We start from the raw sequence: 23,352 nt of genomic DNA, 5'->3' as shown, positions 1-23,352 counted from the left end.
TAGTGTGGACAGAAGCACTCAAATCCAATTAAGTGCTAAAAGGCAGTAGGGAGATAAAGAGAGTGTGAGGCAAGTGTCTGCTCTGCTGATGCTCAGGTATTGTTGAACAGGGTAATGGTTTCCATTTTAATAGCTCCCCAGTTCAGTTGATTCTGGCCAATTGTTGAGCTCAAGCAAGGTGGAAGCCTCCAACTTCTGACTTTATGGGCCTATCTTGGAGATTCCCAGACGCAAAGGATACCTGCTGGAAAGTTTCAATTTCGGGGCAATTTCTTTGGGTTCAGCGTTGTCAACAATTACACATGATGTCAATGTGCAACTCCCGTTTACACTGTTGCAATGACTACCTCACCATTGGAATATCAGGGCTATTATCTGATCATTTACCTCTTTGCTGTTTGGGGAAAATGTCTAGTCTTCCCAGCATTTAGAAGTGACAAGAGCAAGCCTTTAGAATCAAATGCATCCAGTCATCCTCACATACTATCTCAATATTTGCATTGCTTGAACAGTAAGAATATGGATTATATAAAAGTACTTACAAATGTGGTTACAGAAAGTGGCATAGGCCTCATTCATAACTCTGATTTATCACAATTTAAAGCTAAGTTTTGTCTTTAAATTCTTGCTGGAATTATTTCTTTTGTGAATTATTTCTCTACAATGTTTCTGAAGTAAAAATAGAAAGAGCAAGAGTAGACACTCAGTCCATCAGGCTTGCTACACCGTTTAGCATGATCGGCGTTATCTCTACACCATACACCTGCTCTCTCCCCATATTCCCTGATGCCTTTAGTGTCCAGAAATATATTTCTTTATTTTTCCAGCTCCAGCATCTGTTAGAGTGGATAACTAATAAATCTGAATCAGGCAATGGTTCAACAGTTAAAAGGACTGCGGGCAATGTAATTTGATAGGAAATAGGATGTATGTGATGGGCCAAATGGCCTCCTCCATTGCTGTAAATGACTGATTCATTCAGTATAATGGTACAAAGTTTACGGTAGTTTCAACTGGTAATGCACCACAAGAACTGGTTTGATTTTCCAATAGGAAAAATGGGAATGACCTGTAGAACAAAAACTGGCAGATACGCACAACAGCACTGACACGCTTCAATAATTTTATTAAGAAAAAGTTAACATATTATATATTCCATTGTAAACAAAAACATTCTACAGTTCTAAGAAAGCATTCAGCTATGCATTCATTAATGAACAGAAACCGGACAAAAATCACACAATATAAATATTAAAAAGTGCCATTTACAGGGTAAATGGACATTCAAAAATTTGAAGACTTTAAATTAATGACAAATCGTTTCTTCAACATAAGATGGTTTCTCCTTCCAACATTAAATGCAATGGCCTTGCAATTACACCTCAGGGCACCAACCGAAAGTGCTAGGACAAACTCCTCGGTAAATTGCCGAGAAAACAATGCCTCATGAACATGTTCAGCTTGTGTAATTCCAAAGATGCATTGTGTTCTTTTTAAAAAAAAAATCAAGACAGGAGGAATTTAAAAAGATTCCTGCTTCAGTCTGACATACAGCATCTGAACTAACGACTTAAAAAAAACACATGGCAGCTATACTCAAAACCAAGCTGCCAGGCAAGAGGTTTAAAATGAAGGAGGGGGATGGGGCACTTATTACACTACAACAAACCTTCAGAAGAATAAAAATGTCAGAGATATTGCATGGACTGGAATAATTTAAAAAACGAGGGGGAGGCAACGTGCAAGGTGGGATTTTACATTAACAGCTTCAACAAAGAAAACCTTTAATTAAGTGAATAAAGTGACGGTCCCTGAAATGGGGAACTTGACAGTCTGGTTTGTAGTGGGCTGTTTAGTTGAGGATCAGTGACTGCTAGGTTACAAATAAAATGCTGCAGATTCTGTGTTCAAGAAAGGGGCTGTTGTGTTGTTTCAAGGAACCATACAAATACTTAACCCTTTTGAAATTTATGACCATACACTCCACTTTCCACCCCAATCTACTTCAATCAGACTGAACACAAAAATGTCTGGCAGCCTTTAATGACTGAATCTCTTTCCAAACCAGAATCTGTACTTTGCACTTTCCAAGCAGCATGAACTAATACTATACACACCTCACTGGCACATACATCTAGAAATACTGTCAACTGAAGTAAACAAACTCAGGTTGTGCTACGCAATCAAGTCTGGAATCTGATGGAACAAAGAATAACAAAAAGATCAGCAGATGGCAGCTAAAACATTACTTTTAAGCCATAGAATTCAGAAGCGGATTGTTAAGCACGCAGGCTATCAGCATTCACTGACACATTGTCTAAAACTACAACCACTGCACACCAAAATAAAGATGGGGCCTGTCAGAGCAAAACTAGTGTGCTTAATGTTTAACAGTGAATTTCTGGAGTGAGGACACATTTAATAAAGGCGTCTAGGGAAGCAATTGGTTAATGGCCAAGTGTGATGCCTGCAGCAAACAAGCAAGGGTTAAATTACATCAACACACTTGCCTCTTCCAGTGGATAAAGAACCTGTTACATGTCAGAGACATAAGCCTGAGCCAAGCTCTGTGTGTAGTTTCTACAAATTACTGATCTGTCAGTGCAGCAAGTGCTTCAAGTTCAGTTCCAATCGGGTGGGGAGTGGTAGATTTGGGTCAAATTTCTATTGCTGATCAATAATTGAGGACTCTCCTCCCAGGAAAGTGCAAGGATGGGATAAACCTCAGCTACAGTGCCTTTGGCCAAACAGCCTGCTGACACATTCCATACAGACCCAAGTGATGATCTCCTGGGTGAGATATCGGAGGGAAGTTTGCACTGTGTACAAAAAAAAAACTGTACTCTGCCTCCACACAGGAAAACAACAGATTGAATTCATTCTTCCACTTGTCAACATTACAAACCTTCCCTGTATGTGCTGGCTACAGTCAACTTAGACCAAAGTAGAAGGCTATTCTCCCAAAAAACCTTTGATTCAGCACTTTGGAGCATTGCGCAATGGAGTGGGTAATAAAAACACCAAGAAATCTCACAATCCAATATCATACAATCCTTGTTTGATTCATTCTCCAGAACTGTCTCCAGCACCAATGAATCCTATATCCAGTTGCAAATACCCACACTCCCAACACAGCCCAGGTCAGCAAGAACTAATAACAATGTAAGCACAACTGGCCTTTGTTGAATCCGAGTGAAGAAACTATATTTGCAGCATCACATTCTGAAACTCTCAGCTGCCCTGTTAGACTTCACTAAAATCTATCACACTGATGTTGTCACAGTAACAACACAAAATGTAAACACAATGGTAAATCACATGCTGCTCTTGTAAGAATCAGGTATGCAGTGTAATGTACAGGGATCAGAATCAGACCACATGTCCCTCCTTCCAAATACCAGGAACACATAGCAGATATTTAACCAGCATATAAAACATACCGTACAAATTAATGACTTAATACACAGCAACAGGCTTTGAAAACATGGGTCCTAAATAAGTACTGTGGCAGTGACTGTATCCAGTCTGCAATGCTTCACATTAGCACCTCTTACATCAAGGTAGGGACCGAGCGATGAACCAGCAATGTACGGAGGAGCTATAGAATAAACAAACCACCGAAATTAAACCCTCATATCCAACAGCAGTCAGTTATGAAATACAAGGGCTCACTGATGCTCTGGAGCCCATCTGTTCAGAGTTTACAGTAATTTTTTTTTAAAATGAACTTCTTTGAATGTCACTAAAAGTTTTTAAAAAATGAGTCATGCAGAAAGGAACACATTCAACAGCAAACTAACCTTGTATTACTTAAATAAATCTGTGAAAACTCCAAGCTGTGTGCAGAAACAAACCCCATAAGAAACCCATGTGCTCAGCTGAGGGCAACTGAAGGCAAACCATAGCGTAGGTTAATTCTTGCTCTTGTGGGGGAAGTGGGAGTTGCTAGGGAGAGCTTGTAAGTGGGTGTTGGGAAAGGGGATGAAGAAGCTTTGATACAATTACTATGACCCCACATCTCAATCTAGACCAGCTACAGAGCTGCCACCCTCTATAACGTATTATCTCAAATTTACTTAAAATACTGAGGAACAACAATACTAATAAACGTACATAATTTATCATTTCCATTCCTTTTGCTATCAACAAAGTAACCATTTGGACTGTAGCCCATGTCATACATCGCTCATGACAGAAGTTACCACTGTCAATCTATAATTATTTTACACTATTTAAGCTATACGACATCCTCATGTTGATATTGATTGCAATGACGTGAACCATCCATATCTGAGCTAATGTTATTCTCGAACATTTGTGAAGAAGTTCAGTACTACAGAGAAATATAAGCCAGTCGACAAAAATGCTGCCCACTGTACGTGCTAATTGGGCATACAGTGCAAGAAATGGCACCACGTGGCTGTATTAGGTGAATGAGCGAGCTAGTTTTAAATTGAGTAGTGATGGTGTATAGTCCAATTTAGAGAATTTGCAAATATAGGAAATGAATTCAGGTACAAAATCTGCTTCTTAACCAATTTCTTAACTAATTTCCAATTCCTAACGCGAACCCAGAGTAAACCATAATCAGTGCCACAACCAGAAATTCTTCAGCATAAGGGGACGCTAAGCCAATAGCTGTATTCGACAGAGATCAGTGAATCTGGCATACAGCATTCTGTCTTGCCATGATGATTTTATCATATCACAAGAAAATCTTGGATCTTTTTCTCACCATGATCTTTTTAAAAAATGGTATCAGTGTGTCAGCTTTTTCTTGGACCAGAAACAGAAGTTTACAACATATGCTGTAGAAAAGAGACTTGTGTAAAATTACCATTTTCATTTTTGTACAGCAGAATCAGACAGGTAAAGAGGTACACTATATTTACAGCGGAAAGACTCATTACTGAAGATGTGGAACTTTCAGCATGTACAACAGCTCAAAGGATAAGAGTCACCAAGCAGTATCATAGCCTGGCAAGCAAACTGGGCACCTTTTTACTAAAAGCCAACAAATGAAAAAGGTTACACATCAGTCAAACAGAATCTCGCACATACATTATTTTCTCTGGTTTTCACGGAGTGAACGATTATCCCACACTCAAAAATGGAGACACCAGCTCAAAACTGAACAGGAAGGGGAACACATCAACCCAAAAGACTGAGCACAATATTCCTCAAATAATGTGTCAAATTGATTGGGGTTATTTCAACACATGTTGGGGCTTGAACCTGATTTTATGTCATCATTTCACCTATATTATTCACTTCTACAACATAGTGAGGAGCCTGGGTTTCAATACAAACCACTATTTTTAAGCAGGAATGGTTTTACATTACAGCTCATTTACCAGTGGGTGGCAACAGATCACACTATTTGGTCACTTTAATAAAACTCGAGACAACAAATTGTGCCAATTAAATTGAAAACCTGACCCCTTCTACAGTTTGAAGCTAATAGAATCAGACATGTGAACACCCAGGATCTTAAACAACTAATCCCCTCAACTCAATTTTTCAACTTGGCCACGCTGACCACCACTGGCTACAAATAATTGATTGCTACAGTAATTAGAGAAGAGTCAGGCAGTTAGTTACAAAAAAAAGTTACCAGATGTTGGAAAAACTCAAATAATAGTGGTCGGGGAGGGGCTGTATCGTGGGTACTCCCAGTCAGTTGGGATCAAGAGGGCACCAATATTGACTGTCAAAATGTTTACCGTCAAAGAACTGGAAAATAAAGACACCACAGCTACTCATTATTCACCAGTAACTCATCCAGTAGGTCTCAAGTACCATCACTGGGAGGAATTTATAAGTTATTATTACATAATATTTAAAGACTCCAATGTGCAAATCAACTTTGCAATATTACTATTTATTAATTCAGTTTGCTCTCTTCACTAGTGACACAAATCCACTAGCACTCTACCCAATGTGCAATGAAAGACCCTCTTAGTGACAGACCTGTATAACCAGTACTGTAGCTCAGTGCTATAGTGATACTTGTAACCTCTGGTACCCAGTAACAGTTCAAAAATCCTGAACCTAATTATAAACTTAACTCCAATATTCCAACTAGTGAACTGTACAAATCATTGCTCAGCCAGGTCATAGGAAACTAGCACATGCATCCACTGCACAAACTCAACCTCAAATCACAGCCACTTCAAACCCGCTTTAAGTGCTCTGGATTAGAAACTGGTGGTTCACTTCCCATCTAGAGCATGCATCCATTCTTCCCACTGATCGCACAATATCCCCTCCTTCTAAAAATTCTCCCAAATTGTGTCGCTGTATCAAGTCACTGTTCAATATATTAAAGGTGGTGAGTTTAGGGAGGGGGGGGGGCATTAATAAATGTTCTGCATGATTAGCATCTCTGCAGGAGTGCAGCTGTCTACAGACACACCAAGAGGCTGACTGAATATAGATGCATTTCCATTAAAGGGAAAAGGAAATCGATAGGGAGTGGGTTTCACTCAATTTTACGCAGCAAGAAATAACCTTCTCCCCTCACATGCTGAGATACCCAAATGTTAAACGTTCTTCCCAACAAAATTGGTCTGTGAAACCCCCAGCAAGTATTAACTGGAAGTGAATGGTAGCCCCCTCACCTGTACTCTTGCTTTAACATCTAAAGCAGTTTGAAAGAACTCTAGTTATTCTGTAAATGTCGAAACACATACATATATCCCTACCTCTACAACTCTACACTCAAATCAGATCACTAAATCCACAGTGATGATAAAGCAAAGACAAAACACATCACTCTCTCCCCTCCATCAAAAAAAATAAGAAAGTATGCTGGGTTTGTACCACCTTCAGAGATCAAGAAGCCTGGAATTCAGAGGCAAGGGACTGGACAAATAGAGCACACAAACAGAACCCAAGACAATCACTGATGCAGAATTGGAACTGCATTATGCAAGATTGATATTTTTATTGCAATTCAACTGTACTTCATCACAGCATGCTCTTCTGTCCATTCTCTTAAATAACATTATTCAGTGTTTGTTAAACACTGCTTTAGATAGGGTGTAGGTGGGCAGTAGCAGAATGGGCATGAAATGACAAAGAGAATGCTGTAAAGCATTACTGAGTTTCAATTACCTGAAGAAGTCACACTTCATAACATGAAGTTGTTTTTGCCAATGTTTAACTGGCTGCTTCAGCTGATAAAAATGCAGTCAAGACCAAATAAATTGTACTATTCCCCCAGACCTGCAAAATATGTAATACAACTAGTTTGGAAAAGCATGGCTCTCAAGTCATGAGCTCCCACTTCAGCACAATGGCATGTATTATAAAAAATAGCACTCAATAATCCAATTTTACAGGAAACATACTCCAAATTCAATGCTTGTACCAAGGTACAAGTTAGAAGCTGATAGCCACAAGAGGTCCATGGCAACTGCAGGCAGTCTGTCCAAAGTCATTTTGTGATTTTACAAACATGCCGAAGGAAGAGCTAGGTGGCTGGATGTGGGGAACACACCAGCAATACGCAAACTACAAGTTGAGGACATCTGCCAGTTCAGTCAAAGTAAAATGGTGATTCTCAACAGCAGTCAGTCAGTACCAGCAACAATCACTGCACAATGCCCAAACTACAGCTACATTCCATCAATGTGTAATGTTCCCAGTTTCCCAGAGTCAAGAATAGCATCTCATTGACATTACCAAGAGACAGAGGTGCACTGGGGACCTGACCTGGAAAAACACATAACTGAACAAAAAAAAGCATTCCACAGCTTTCTCCCACAAGTGCTGTCAGTAGTGTTCAGTTGTTTGTTGGCCAGGCATATTCAGAATGATCATGAAGGCAGATGAATAGAGATGAGCATTTCTGATACTGGGGCAGAATCAGGGTTACAAACTGTCAACTGAAGTGCATGCTCAAAAAGCACTGATCACTGCTGACTGCATCACTCAGCATTCTCATCACAAGATCTCCTAGATAGACACTTCAGGGAGTCAAAGTATTTCTCAATATTAATTTCTGAAAGGACTAGTTCTTACCTCACAGAAAAGAAAAAAAAACTGCTGTCACACCTAGCATAAACGGCAGCTCACAGCTGCAGCGACAAAACATACCACACCGGATTTCAGTAAATCCCCTGACTGCAGTGGATCAGAAAACAATTCTTCTGAACTGGACTGATCCCAGTTGCTATCAGCCCAATTGTAAATTGCGTACTTAGGTGATTTTTAAAAAGATTGCTACAGGATGGTCTTTGAGAAAAAGGGTTTGTCGATTGAATAAAAGCTTCATTACCATATGGTTTAAGCAATATTTTTAAAAGGAAGTTTTTTTGCGGGGTGGGGTGTAAGGGAGGAGAAACGAATCGGGAATCCCAAAGAAAGTTACTTTGGACCCATAATGGGCCAATTGCACTCTGTATACAATAACACAACACTGAGAATCTGCACAAACATCCTTAACTTTATCTCATTCACACTTACATACAAACAATAGCCCCCATCTCCCTCCCTTGACTAGTGTAGATCAACAGGACTACACCCGTAAGATCTCAAGACAGTTATTGTAGCAAATGGCTATCCAGTCAGGCTGGGTTGATGCCCATTGAACATTGTTGATTTCTCCTTCTGCTGTGTAGGCCAAAATCGGGTCTTCAATGGCACGTGGCATTTGCTGGATGTCCCAAATAAGTGCCTGATGATCATCCGCTTGAAACAAAAAAAAAACAGTTCATTTAGATCAAAACAAGACATCAGCCCTCATCCCAACTAGCAGACAGTGCCCAGATCATGTCATTCCTCCCACCAAAAGCAGTCGTCAGATGAGGGGATCAGACTAGTGTTTCTGGTACTGCATGCAGCTAGTTCTACTTAGGGTAGTTACTGCCTCACATTTTAAACAACAAGAATATAAAGTGGACAACATGCTTTAATCATTGAAGTGTTAGGATGCAATGAGAACGCAAATCATCTGCATAGTGCATAATTTCTGACTGACTATCTGAAATATTCCTAGATTTCAGCCAGGAAAATTAGGAAGCACCAAGGCCAGGCTAGGCATAAACCCACAGCGAAAACTCATTGCTGGAGGTGTTATCAGCCCAAATCACCGAGGGGGAATTCCCGGATGCTGTATGACCGCTAAGAACAAAGAGCCTTGCAATTATTGAGAGGTGTTCAACAATCACATCTGAATCTCCCAATCCCAGATCCAAGGAATGAAAAAAAAACTTAAGTTTCCAACGCAGGTTCCAGTATGATCTAGATTTATATGAGGCAAAATCCTGAGGATTGCCACAGTGATCATAATATAATTAGATTTTGCATACAAGCTGACAAAGACAGAACAGTTCAAGATAATCATTGGGTTAACAGCCAATTTTAAAATGGAACAAACCTAGATGAATTTAATGTAAAAATTAACAATTAGACAATAACTACTTGGAATCTTTCAAACCATGCACTATTACGTGATGACTAAACGTCCTCCCACAAGAGGGTACAGTAAAATCCAAGATCTTCAGATGGGCAGAGAAATTCAAATTAAAATAAAGGGTTTAAAGAAGGTTAACTCAAATCTAATAGCAGGTTGTTAATACAAGGACACAAGGTCAGGAATTCAGAGTAATAAAATGTGAGACTGGATGAACACAGCAGGCCCAGCAGCATCTCAGGAACACAAAAGCTGATGTTTCGGGCCTAGACCGATCAGAGTGCTCCTGAGATGCTGCTGGGCCTGCTGTGTTCATCCAGCCTCACATTTTATTACCTTGGATTCTCCAGCATCTGCAGTTCCCATTATCACAGGAATTCAGAGTGATGTGCAAGAAGCTGATTACAGAATGGAAACAAATACTGCCATAGTATCATGCAGCATGGAAACAAGACCCTTCGGTCCAGCTAGTCCAATGAGACCACATTCCCAAACTCAACTAATCCTACCTGCCTGCACTTGGCCCATATTCCTCCAAACCTTACTCAATGTCTTTTAAAACATTGCTACTGTACCTGCACCCACCAACTCCCTCTGGCAGTTCACTTCACACACTAAGCACTGCAAAAGAAACAAAAAAAGTTGTCCCCGTGTTCTTTCTAAAATCTTTCTCTTCTCACCTTAAGTGTGCCCCAGTTTTGAACTCCGCCGCCTTAAGGAAAAGGCTTTTGCTGTTCACCTTATCTGCACCCCTTGTGATTTTATAAACCGCTAATAGGTCACTGCTCAACTTCATACATTCCAGCAAAAAAAACACTCCCAACCAATCCAGCCTACTTTTATAATTGAAAGCTTCCATTCCAAGCGACATTCAGTTAAGTCTTGTCTGAACCCTCTCCAGTTTAATAATATCCTTCCCATAACAGGATGACCAGAACCACACAGTACTCTGGAAGAGACCACACCAACATCCTGTACAGCCGTAGCATGATATACTAACGCATTTACTCTAAGGTCCGAACAATGAAGGCAAGCGTGCTATATGCCACCTTAACTGTTCTGTTTGTGATTCAAGTTTCAAAGAATTATGGGCCTGAACTCCTAGGACTTTCTGTTCGGTCTCTGTGTTCCACAACACCTGCTTAAGCCCTGCCATTAACTGCTTAAGTCCTGCCATTGGTTATTTTAACAAAACGCAATACCTCACATTTACCTAAATTGAACTTCAACCGTCAGTCTTGAGCCCATTGACCCAAGTGATCAAGATCTATTCATAATCTTAGATAACTTTCTTCACTATCCGCTATATCACAAATACTGGTGTCATCTGCAATCTTATTTACCATGCATGTTTCTCAGATCAAACAAAGGAACAACTGCATGGTCCACAAGTCAGTGATCAGAATCTTGGAACCACTGCCCTTCCATTGTTGATGAGGACTCAAGAATGCAAGTGTAAAATCAATATTTGTAGGTGATACAAAAATAGTGAGGGCAATTAACTGAGAACAGGATTAATTAGTTACAGGGCAGGCAATGGCCTAGTGGTATTATGACAATTAATCCAGAAACTCAACTAATGTTCTAGGGACTCAAGTTTGAATCCTGCCACAGCAGACAGTGGAATTTGAATTCAAACCAAAAAACCCATCTGGCTTATTAATATCCTTCAGGGAAGGAAATCTGCTGTTTTCACCTGATCTGGCCTACATGTGACTTCGGACTCTCAGAAGTGTGGCTGACTCTCAAGTGCCCCCTGAAATGGCCTAGCAAGCCAATCAGTTGTATCAATTGCTACAAAACCAAAGAAATTGAAACCAGATGGATCAACCTAGGCACTGCAAAAGACAACAGCAGAAACAGCCTTGTCAACTGTGCAAGGTCCTCCTCACTGACATCTGTGGGGCAGCTGTCTCTCAGACTGGTCCAGTAACAGCCTGACAGAGTCAGAGTATACCTTACAGACAATATGCGACCATCACCATCCCTGGATATCTCCTGACCCACCAGCAGGACAGACCCAGAAAAAGGTGGTGGCATACAGTCAGGAGCATATTGCCCAGGGAGTCCTCAACATTGATTTGGAGCCATATGGAGTTTCACAGCTTCAGGTGAAACACTGACAACGAAACCTCATACTATTACCACAATGTCCTCCCTCGGCTGATGAATCAATAATCCTCCATGTTCAGCAACATTTGGAGGAAGCACTAAGGATGGCAAGGGCACAAAATGTACGCTGGGAGGGGAATTTCAGTGCTCATTACCAAGCGTGGGATGGCAGCAGTACTGCTGCTCAGGCTTGTTGGCTCCTAAAAGTCATGGGTGCTAAATTGGGTTTGCAGTAGGTGGCGAGGGAACCTACAAGAGGGAAAAACGTACTTGACCTCATCGTTATAAATCTGCCAGCTCAGAAGCATCTGACAGTATCGCTAAGAATGATCATCGCAAAGATGATGTACTGCCTTCACATTGAGAAAAGTCTCCATTATGTTGTGACACTATCACAGTTCGAAATGGGAGACTTTAAACAGATCTAGCAACTCAAGACTGGGGATCCATGTGGCACTGTGGGCCATCAACAGCAGAATTGTACTCTAGCACAATATACAAAATTATGGCCCACTATATCTCCCACTCAACCATTACCATCAAGCCAGGGGAATCGATGAAAAGTGCAAGAGGGCACGCCAGGAGCAACACCAGGCATACCTGGAAATGAGGTGGTGTCAATCTGGTGAAGCAACCAGACAGGGCTACTTGCATGCCAGACAGCAAGTGATAGAGCCAAGTAATCCCACTACCAATAGATCAGATCTAAGCTCTGCAGTCCTGCCACATCCAGTCATGAATTAGGATAATCAATTAAAGAACTTACTGGACGTGGAGTCTCCACAAACATCCCCACCCTCAAAAGTGGAAGAGCCCAGCAGATCAGTGCACAAAATAAGGCTGAAGCATTTGCAGCAATCTTTCGCCAAAGTGCCAAGGGGGTGATCTATTTCGGCCTCCTCCAACAGTCTCCAGCATAACAGATGCCAGTCTTCAGCCAATTCTATTCACTTCACGCAATATCAAGAAACTGTTGTAGACACAGAATACTGCAAAGGCTATAGGCTCTGACAACATTCCAGCAATAGTACTGAAGCTTGTGCTCCAGAACTTGCCACTCTCCTAGCCAAGTGTCTAGTACACAGTTATAAACCTGCTGTCTACCCAACAATGCAGAAAATTGCCAGGTATTACCTGCACATAAAGAGCAGACAAACCCAACCCAGCCAATTACTGCCCCAGTCTACTCTCGATCATCAGATAAGTGACGGAAGATGTTGATGCAAGTGCTATCAGGCAATTACCTGCTGAAGGATTTTCAGTTGATATCTTTGGCAAAGCAATCAGCTCCTGACCCCATTGCAGCTTTGGTTCAAACGTGGACAAAACAGCTCAATTCTGCATCCCTCAACCAGCCCAGTTCGTCCCCTCCCCCCACTGCACCACACAACCAGCCCAGCTCTTCCCCCCCACCCACTGCATCCCAAAACCTGTCCAACCTGTCTCTGCCTCCCTAACCGGTTCTTCCTCTCACCCATCCCTTCCTCCCACCCCAAGCCGCACCCCCCGCTACCTACTAACCTCATCCCACCTCCTTGACCTGTCCGTCTTCCCTGGACTGACCTATCCCCTCCCTACCTACACTCTCTCCACCTATCTTCTTTACTCTCCATCTTCGGTCCGCCTCCCCCTCTCTCCCTATTTATTCCGGTTCCCTCCCCCCATCCCCCTCTCTGATGAAGGGTCTAGGCCCGAAACGTCAGCTTTTGTGCTCCTGAGATGCTGCTTGGCCTGCTGTGTTCGTCCAGCCTCACATTTTATTATCTTGGAATCTCCAGCATCTGCAGTTCCCATTATCTCTCTCAATTCCAGAGGTGATGACAGTGCGACAGCCCTTGAACATTGAAGCTGCATTCAACCGACTACAGCATCAAGAAGCCCTAACAAAACTGGAATCAATGAATATCAGAACAAACATTCAGCTGGTTGGGGTCATTCATACGAAGATGGTAGTGGTTGATGGAGGTCAGGCATCTCAGTTTCAGGACATCTCTGCAAGAGTTCCTAAGGGTAGTCCCCTAGACCCAACCAAAGACCTTCCCTCCATCAGTAGATCAGAAGTGTGAATGTTTGCCAATGATTAACCAAGTTCAGTACCATTCAGACACTGAAGCAGTCAGTGTTCAAATGCAACAAGATCTGGACAATATCCAGGCTTAGGCTGACAAGTTGCATGAAACAGTCGTGCTACACAAATGCCAGACAATGGCCATCAATCTAACCGCTGCCCCATTGACATATTACCACTACTGAATCCCCCACTATCAACAGCCTAGGGGTTACACTGACCAAAATATCAACTGGACTTACCATGTAAACACAATGACTACAAAAGTGGGTCAGAAGCTAGGAATACTGTGGTGAGTAACTCATCTCCATACCTCCTACAAAGCCTCATCACCATCTACAAGACACAAGTCAGGAATAATACCAAATATTCCGGACTTGCTTGGAAGGGTGCAGCTTAGACAACACTGAAGCAGCTCGAAACCATCCAGGACAAAGCAGCATGCTCGATTGGCAGTACATCCATTCCTCACAACATCGGCACTCGATGCACACTGTTGCAACTATCTACATGACACACTGCAGAAATTCACCAAAGATCCTCAGACTGCACCTTCCAAATCCACAACCACTTCCACCTAGAAGGATCAGGCAGCAGAAACATAGGAACACCACCATTTTCACATCCATCTCTAAACCACTCACCATCTTTATTTGGAAATATATTGCAATTCCTTCACCATTGCAGGGTCAAAATTCTGGAATTTCTTTAAAGGCATTGAGGGTCAACCCACAGCAGGTGGGCTACAGCAGTTGTTCAGGTGACTGGAAGGTGGCAGTACACCATCACCTGAAACAAGGAGGGTCTAAAGGAAATCTGATCAACATCTTCAAAATGATGATAGATTTTGATGTTTTAAATAGAGATAATCCATTTTGACATCCATGATGAGTCACTAATCAGAGGTCATACACTTCAGTTCATCCCTCAAAGAACGAAGGGAGGTTAAGTGAAAAGGTTCTGAGGAAGGGTCACTGGACCTGAAACATTAACTCTTTCTTTCCTTCAAAAAAAATGCTGCCAAACTTGCTGAGCTTTTCCAGCAACTTTGTGTTTTTATAAGTAAAAGGTTGTAATTGGTGGAAGCAGCCTCCGCAATAACTTTAAAAGGAACGTATTAAGTAAATGAATAAAACAAAAATATGCTGTAAAATTCTACCTTTAACTAAGAAAGAATTCAGAGAATTTCAATCTGCCCAAAGAGTCGTGATCTTCACCCAGAGAGTTATGAGCGTATGGAATAGTTTGCCAGTGGTAGTCGTGGAAGCGGAGTCATTAGTGACATTTAAGCGACTGCTGGACATGCACATGGACAGCAGTGAATTGAGGGGAATGTAGGTTAGGTTATTTTTGGATTAGGATTATTCCACGGCACAACATCGTGGGCCGAAGGGTCTGTATTGTGCTGTACTTTTCTACGTTCTATGATATCACACAGCAGCAGAAAACAATTCTGCAGTAATCTCTGATCCAGTGTGATCCATGGAAAGTGCCAGACAAAGGCAACGAAGATACCCTTCTGCAGGACTGCAGAATGGAAGGAACCTTACACTTCACTTAACCAGTATCGCACTCAGGGTAGTTGCCTGCTGAAAAGTTCTACTTCTAACACTGAGTTTAATCAACACAAACATCTTCAAAGTACTGAGGGGAAAGAAGTAGTTTTGCTCAGTCAGAACACAACTTGCAGCTGGTGGCAGTCACATGCTTAAATCTACGGCACTGGATGTGACCACAACCCAGCCTAATTACCAAACTTTCTGATATGCGTTTCTGAAAAATAAACTACATTGTTCTGGGGGAAACAACCTTTATTCTGGATTGGAACAAATTACTAAAGCATTTGGCCTTTACCTGCAGTGCAGATGTGACAAGAAGAATGTGGAGCCCAAGCAATGCCATTCACACATGCTCGGTGATTGTTCAGCCGGGCCACAGGAGTGCAGGGCACACGAACATCGAGAATAACCACCTGCAAAAGAAGGACATGTGGTTTTGGCTCATCACACTACAAAAAAAGTAATTAATGACAATAAGGTAACAGTGAAGCATGGGGTTTCAGGTCAGGATTACTCACCTGAACGCAAAGTGACTAGATGTAATATGAATAATCAACATTCACTGATTTGCCATAATATAATTAACCTTGTTGTTAACGCATTGTCAGCAAAGAAGTTTACGGACTTCCTAGGTATGAGTGCCACAGTGGCTGCCAACACTGCTGAAAAAAGTCTAAAAATGACAATGACATGAAGTTGTCCAAGTTACAGGAAACAAACAACAGCAGTAACTTTTACTCTTAACAGTAGAGGAGGATACACAGTGGTGTCAGTACCAGAACCACAATGTTCCTTGAAACAATTGAGACTTAAGTGCATAGGGTTCAAATTCAACATTTGCACAATACCAAACATACAGGTGTGCCAAACAATAAGAATGTTACAATCAATTGCAACAGGAAATAGATAGGACATTGATAGCAAAAAAAAAACGTGGCAGCTAAAAATGTGAAAGGAATGCATTTTGACAGAAAGGAGTAGCAGTCTTTCCAGGCCTTCTGCTTATTTCTGCATGCCCTACTCTGGCACTTTCCTCTTCAATTGCTTGCAATGGCCCTTCCATTTTCAACTTCAATCAGCGAAATGACAGGGGAAAAGAATCCATATGGTAGTTTCCAGTTTCCCATTGATTACTATCCTCTCCACAAATGACATTCCATCTATAAGCAATCATTGTCCCCTAAAATTCCAGCTTATCCACTATCATGAAAAATTCGTTGGTTTCATCATCATCCAAGGCTCAGAGTCCCCCATTCAGGACCTTACTTTCTGAGTAAAAGGTGACTCTTCCCACCCCCTGATATCTCACATGACTTTCAGCTTAAGAAGAAACAAACTATAGACTTAATGATAGTTCTAAAGAGGCAGAGGGAGCTGGGAGTTCACATATGCAACCTTTAAAGATGGCAGGACATGCTGAAAGTCAACAGCAGCAAATTGAATAGGTATCAAGTCCAGTTCTGGTCACATAAGAGCACGCTGGTTCTCAAAAGGGTATGGAGGAGATTTACCATGATGGTTTCAGAATGAGGGATTTAACTACAAAAAAAGTTAAGCTGCTGTTGTTCTTACCGTAGTAAAAGGAGATTGAGGGGCAATAAGAAGTGCACACAGATTTAGGCAAACAGGCAACAAAAAGTGACCCCATTAGCTGATCCCATACATATCAGGGGCCAAAGATTTAGGGCCTGTTTTAGATGAGAGGTACAATAGGGTGCAAAAAAAAAAGTTCTTCCTCTTGGTCAAGTGACAATTCACTTCAAGTGCACTACAAAAGCAGAGCTCAACAATTTTGTAAATAAAGTGACAGGCGCATGGAAACACATCTGCAGAAATTCATGGTTAGTGACTGACTGGATTCCTTTGAGATCAGGTATGAACTCAATTGACAAAATGGCCACTTTGTGTGCTGTAAAGTTGGCTCTACTGTAGGACAGTCCAGCACATTCCAAAAAAAAAGGACAGGACCATCAAATCCTGCAAACCCTGAATATCAAAGAATATGGAGCACTGGTTTAGTAGAAAAAGGGAGGCAGATGCTGAGGGGTCAAAGAATTAAAGGCGTATAGAATGTGCAGGACCGAACTTAGAGGGATAGGAATGGATATTGGCAGGTAAAAGAAAATCCTAACTTGTTTTACATTAAGGGTAAAACGACAATGAGGGTAAGAGTTGAGCTGTTTAAGGACTACAGTTGCGTTTGCAGCCAGCTGATGCAGGCAGGGATCGAAATGAATATTTTGTGTGGTGTTCACTAGTGAGAAGAATGATACAGGAACAGAAATCAGCGTGAAGGTCTGGTGATGCAATTAAAGAAATTAACAGAAGGGAGGCTCTGAGCACTCTGGCAGGCTTAAGAGTAGATAACCTTCGGAGGGAAACGATCACAAAAACATTCAATTTTTCTCTGGCCTCAGCAGAGGTGTTAGAGGATAGCCAGTGTGGTACAGTATTCAAGAAGGCAGCATGAGATAAATCATACCACCTCAGCTGATCAGTCTAATCCTGGTGATGGGGAAACTACTCGAAGCATTTCCGAGACAAGGATTAATCAAGAACATCCAGTATGGTTTTGTTTATGGGTGGTCATGCCCGATCAACATAGCTGACTATTTTTTTTGAAGGGCTGACCAGGTGTGCGAATGAGGGCAATGTTTTTGATGTAACCTTCTTGGACTTCAACAAGACTTCTATGAGGCCCTGGATGGGAGATTAAGAGCCCATGGGATCCAGGGAAATTTGGCAAATTCAATCTACAATTGTCTGAACGGCAGCAAGCCCTGGGGTGATATCTGAGGGGTGTTTTTCCAACTGGAAATCTGTATCTAGTAGGATCCTACAGGATTCAGCATCAGGAACCTTGCTCTTTGGGTTTATATAAATGATTTAGACTTGAATGTAGCAAGGTTGATCAATAAGTTTGCAGGTGATACAAAAATTGGTGGGATGGTAAAAAATGAGAAGGATTATCTTAGACTACAAGAAGATATAGACAATTGGTCAGATAGGCTGATAAGCAACAAATGGAATTTAATCTGGATAAATGTGAGGTGATGCATTTAGGCAGGACAAACAAGACAATAGAATGCATGATGAATGGTAGAACCCTGGAATTGATCAAGAATCAGAGGGACTTAGGTTTCAGGACAGGTGGATTATAGTGGTTAAGGTGGTTTACAGTATATGTGCCTTTATTAGTCAAGGCATAAATTTAAGTTCAGGTGGTTTCACTAGAACTGTGTAAAACTCTGGTTAGGCAACAGCTGGAGTACTGTGTGCAGCTCTGGAATCCACATTACAGGAGGGATTGCACCAGAGAGTGTGCAGGATGTTGCCTAGGCTTGAGAAACTCAGTTATGAAGAGGCATTGAACAGACTGGCACTGTTTGCCTGAGAGCAGAAGAGACAGCAAGCACGTAATTGAAAGGAAGGGACTTTTTCCGTTGATGTAGGGATCAATGACGAAGGGGCATAGATTTACGGTAAGCAGTAGAAGGTCTAGTAGAAATGTAAGGAAATATTTTTTCACCTTGAGGATGATGGGAATCTGCAACACTCTGCCTGTAAGGATAGTATGATGCAGAAACCCTCATAACAATTATAAAGTACTTAGATCAGCACTTGCGATGGCAAGGCATACAGGCTGTGGGCCAACTGTTGGAAAATGGGGCTGCTTAAGTGGTTGTTTTTGACTTGCCTGGCCCCAAATCACCAAAGGTCTTTCACTTATGATTCTAATGTTTTCTTGACTAAAATAAGCACGATGAAGAGCTCATTTCTACAGAAGCAATTAGACCATCTCACATCTGAATTTGTTCTCTGCCTCTGACCTAAACATCTCAGACTGCATTGACTGCTGTGGATGCTACTTGCCATGGATTGATTATTCTATCCTTGCTGAAGGCTGACTAAGTACACTCCTATTCGCTCCTGCTGAGATGTACTGATCTTCTCAACAGCGCGCAAGTTGCAAAGCAGTTTCAGTTGCTCGCCTACAAAAGTAGTGCACCAGTAATTACTGCAGTGACATCACAATTTGTCAGACACTGAGCAGGGCCAATTCTTTCATTCGCACCACTAGCTTGATACAACAAAGACTGAGTCACATTGTGAATTAACTTTCACAGTATGGCTGGGGTGCAACGTGTATAAGACATTGGTGTGACCTAATTGGCTTTGAGCAAGTCTCAAATTTCCACTAACCAATCACAAAAGTCTGAAATAATGAACACACAGCAATAAAACTATCCTGGGCTTGAAGGATTAAAGTAGCAACAAGGTCATTTTTGCATTAACTTGACGTTCAAAGGAATAGTTTTATGTAGTGTACTGCCCTGTCTGTACTGGGGCAAAAGATGCAATCTCCTGGCCCGTTTCTTCATTCTTCAAAAGTATCAAATTGCACTGACCTTCATGCAGGTTACAAATATTATACATTGTACAAACTAAACCTGCATTAGTGGTTAGTGGGTGGTGCAATGCTTATGTTGGAGTAATATTCAGATTGTAGGCTCTCTTTGGCGGCTTTGACTAAATGTCAAGCCTTGATGTGTTGGCTTTCACGTGGCTAATCAACAATTACTAATTTTAAAAGTTACCATTCCATTTTCGGCATTTAATTCTAGCCGTGTTCGCTGTACAGTACCAGGAATAGGTACACAGTGTCTCTCTAACCCTTCCCTCTCCACGTCTCCAAAACAAAAATTGCTTAATCACAATCCACATTACAGGAGGGATTGCACCAGAGAGTGTGCAGGATGTTGCCTAGGCTTGAGAAACTCAGTTATGAAGAGGCACTGTTTGCCTGAGAGCAGAAGAGATTGGGATCAAATACAGGACTGCTGCAGTGTGCAGAACTCAGTTCAACATATGGGGGAAACATCAATTATGCCATTGAGTAGATATTATTAATTTCTAAACTTGTTTATTGCTACTCACCTCCATTCCATCCATTGCCATGGTAGCTAGGTAATTGGGATCTTGCTTATTCCAACACAAGCGAAGCAATGGATGGTGTTGGGGATCTTCATAGATGATAGTGCTGTGCTCCAAGTGCCGAAGATCAAACATTCGCACTGAACCATCTGCACCCACAGAGGCAAACATATCTCTACCACCTCCTGCCCTGCTGAATGCAATGTCATAAACCTGCAGATGAGAAAGAACAACAAGTTTGAGCAATCACACTGCCTTATCACCAGCACTTTCAGGAGAGGAAGAGGCAAACACAATTTCATTTTCAACTAAGTGCTTTCAATCCTGCTAAGTCTTTCAACTTCTCCCCACTTATGTGTGACATTATTATGCTTTAGAAATGTTTTCCAGTCTACCATTCTCTCCTCCCGCAAATAAAAACTGTGGCCCATCAGCTATGCAAAGGTAAACGGTTATTTTTCAGCTTATGAATCTGGGTTTAATAGTTTACACTGCCTACTGAAGGGTCCAACTTGGAACAAGACTCAATATTTAACGTACCCAAAAATGCAAAACTTGTTCTAACTTCAGCAATTAATTGGTAGTCACAACACAGACCAGGTGAGTGTCTTACACAATACGAAGGCGGCCTCAATGGTACTATATCCATCACTTAATGTACAACTTTAATACTCTTTTGGGCAGAGTGAAGAGTGCTTTAGGCAGCATTTAGCCATATTGCAGCTGCCCTAAAGTATTTGATGCTGGTGCGCAACATTCGGTACAGAAAGTGCTCCATTGTCTAAACTCAACACTGCATTTAAATGGACACCAGGGCTGCAGAAAGTGGAAGAAACAGTTCACTTCCAGATAACAATTGATTAACTTCCAGATAACAATTGCTTAACTTCACTTTATCTCAACCGGCTTTCCATATTCCCCCATAATCAGTGAACAGGGGCAATAAGCACAAGGAAGTCACCAGAGTCTTACCAGGCAATGGTACCAGAGTACAAGGGTCTTACCAGACAATCAGGCTGCTCTCTCATTAGACAGACTACTGGTAGTTGTTTAACCCGAGAGTCACAACACCTCAAGCGAGGGGATGGGTTAAGAAGCCGCCTTCGTGGTAACCTCAGCTGGTGCAGGAATCAAATCTATGCTGTTGGCTAACCAGCCGTCCAGTCAATTGAGCTATACTGATCTCCAAATAAGGGTAAAAAAATTAGGAGTAGGCCATTCAGTTGCTCAAAGCTGTTCTACAGTTCAATCTGACCCAGCCCAATGTTTCTTTCTGAAAACATTCAATATTTTGGCTTCAACCACTCTGTGGCAGAAAATTCCATAGGCTCATTACTGTCCAGATGAAGAAATTTCTCATCTTAGTCCTGAACAGCCTATCCCACAACTTTAAACCGTAACTCAGATTCTGCATTCCCCATTCATTGGGAACATTCTTGCTGTGTTTACCCTGTCTAGTCCTGATAGAACAATTTCAGTTTCAATGAGATTCCTCCTCATTCTTCTAAACCCCAGTTAAAACAGTCCTAACTTATCCAGTCTTTTTCCTATGTCAGTCCTGCCATCCCAGAAACAAGTCAAGTGAACCCCTACTGCACTCCCTCCATACCCTGAACATTTTTCTTTCGATAAAGGGACCAAAACTGTACACCATACTCCAGATGTGGTCTCACCACGCCCTGGAGAAATGCAGTATGAGATCCCTGCTCTTGTACTCAAATCCTTTTGCTCTGAAGACCAAAGTACCATTTGCCTTCCTTACCACCAGCAGTACTGCCTACTTACTTTCAGCAACTGGTATTCAAGGGCACCCAGGTTTTGTTACACCACCTTCTTTCCCAATCTAACACCATTAAAATTATAATCCACCTTCCCTTTTCTGCTAGCAAAGTGGCTTTTTCCACATTACACTTAACTAACATTCATCTGTCCACCACTCAACTTGTTGAGTATTTAAAGTTATTGCAAATCATTGATTTTGAAAATAAAAACATTTTTAAAAGTTGTCTATAATTACCCAATCATGGGTACAGCTGCAGATTCAATGGGGCAAATCTCCTCCATCTGCGCTATTCTATGATAGTGCCATCTTTTTCCACTCATCAGCGGAACCAGTGAAAGTTAATTTAGGCAAGTAGCATAACTGATCATTCAGCTGCTGCTAAAACAGTTAGCGATTTTTGCCATATTTAGTACAGCTAATTCTTCCCCAACAGTGCTCTGCTACAAAGAAGTGTTGCGCCGGACAGTTACAAAGCCTCGATTCTACAAACTGTGCATAAAGTACAGGATTGCACTGGCTGCAAACCAAATATCAAACAAGCAGGTCTCAACAAGGCTAGCAATTTAGACAAACTACCTCCAGAGTCACTGGTATTAACAGATTCTGGTTACTTCGCACAGTGCATCATACAGAACCCATACCCAGGGAACAAGTCGAGCAGTTCTCATGCAATAAAATTAGAAAGTGCTGCAGAAACTCCACACGTCTGGCAACATCTTTGGAAAAAAGAAACAGATTTAAAATTTTGAACTCAAAGGCACTTTGGAACAGATCTCATTCAATGTTTAAAACAAAAAGCCTTTGTTCCATTCATTGCCTCTGTATTATATCAAGAGCCGAAAGCATCAGACGCTTTAAATACTTATCATTGCTCAAAAGCAGAGTTACTGAATCATTAACATCTTTCACTACTAACTACTTAAGAACATTTACAGTCCAATAGACACAGCGCTCATTTCTGCCATTATTGCCGATCAATATGCTGGATTACGCAGAACAGTGGATGATTAAGGAACTGTCAGCAAGTGGTTACTAAAGCCAATCTGTCTTGATCACTAAATCATTGTAACAAGAGTATTAAATCAACAGTCATTATTCTAAATGACTTGAGATTAGAAACTACACTTACCAAAACAGAATATCTCAGCACTCCTTTAGGCATAAAACAAGACTAAATAATTGTTGTAGTCCCAACAATGGTGCCTTTGCTCATTAGTGATTCTGTTAAAACAAGATCATACGAATAGGAGCAGGAGAAGACTTTGTGGCCCCTTCAGCTTGCTCCATTATTGGGAAAAAAGGGTCAGGACTGATTGAATTCTGGCCTCAAGTGCACTTTTTTGCCTGCACCCCATAACCCACAACACTCTGTAGACCAAAAGCCCATCCAACTCCGTGTCAAGTATCAATGACTCAGCCTCCACTCTTCTTTGTGGAAGAAGATTTCAAAGAGTAACAATTCTGAGAAGAATTTCCT

The 23,352-nt window shown here is 41.5% G+C and overlaps 1 protein-coding gene across 1 annotated transcript in view; it reads right to left on the bottom strand.

Moving 5' to 3' along the window:
* Positions 1 to 1,109: 1,109 nt before the first annotated feature.
* The window catches only part of dcaf7 (ddb1 and cul4 associated factor 7), a 52,584-nt gene continuing 30,341 nt past the window's right edge, over positions 1,110 to 23,352 (bottom strand). Inside the window, exons 4-6 of the mRNA XM_048560404.2 lie at positions 20,096 to 20,305; positions 15,453 to 15,570; positions 1,110 to 8,694 (exon numbers count right to left, since the gene is read on the bottom strand). Of these exons, the coding sequence (XP_048416361.1) occupies positions 8,522 to 8,694; positions 15,453 to 15,570; positions 20,096 to 20,305 (501 nt within the window). The 3' untranslated portion in view covers positions 1,110 to 8,521. The remainder of the gene's footprint in view (positions 8,695 to 15,452; positions 15,571 to 20,095; positions 20,306 to 23,352) is intronic.

This window comes from Stegostoma tigrinum, chromosome 31 (assembly GCF_030684315.1).
Source record: "Stegostoma tigrinum isolate sSteTig4 chromosome 31, sSteTig4.hap1, whole genome shotgun sequence".
NCBI classification, from domain to species: domain Eukaryota; kingdom Metazoa; phylum Chordata; class Chondrichthyes; order Orectolobiformes; family Stegostomatidae; genus Stegostoma; species Stegostoma tigrinum.
This window is presented reverse-complemented; position numbering and strand designations above follow the sequence as displayed.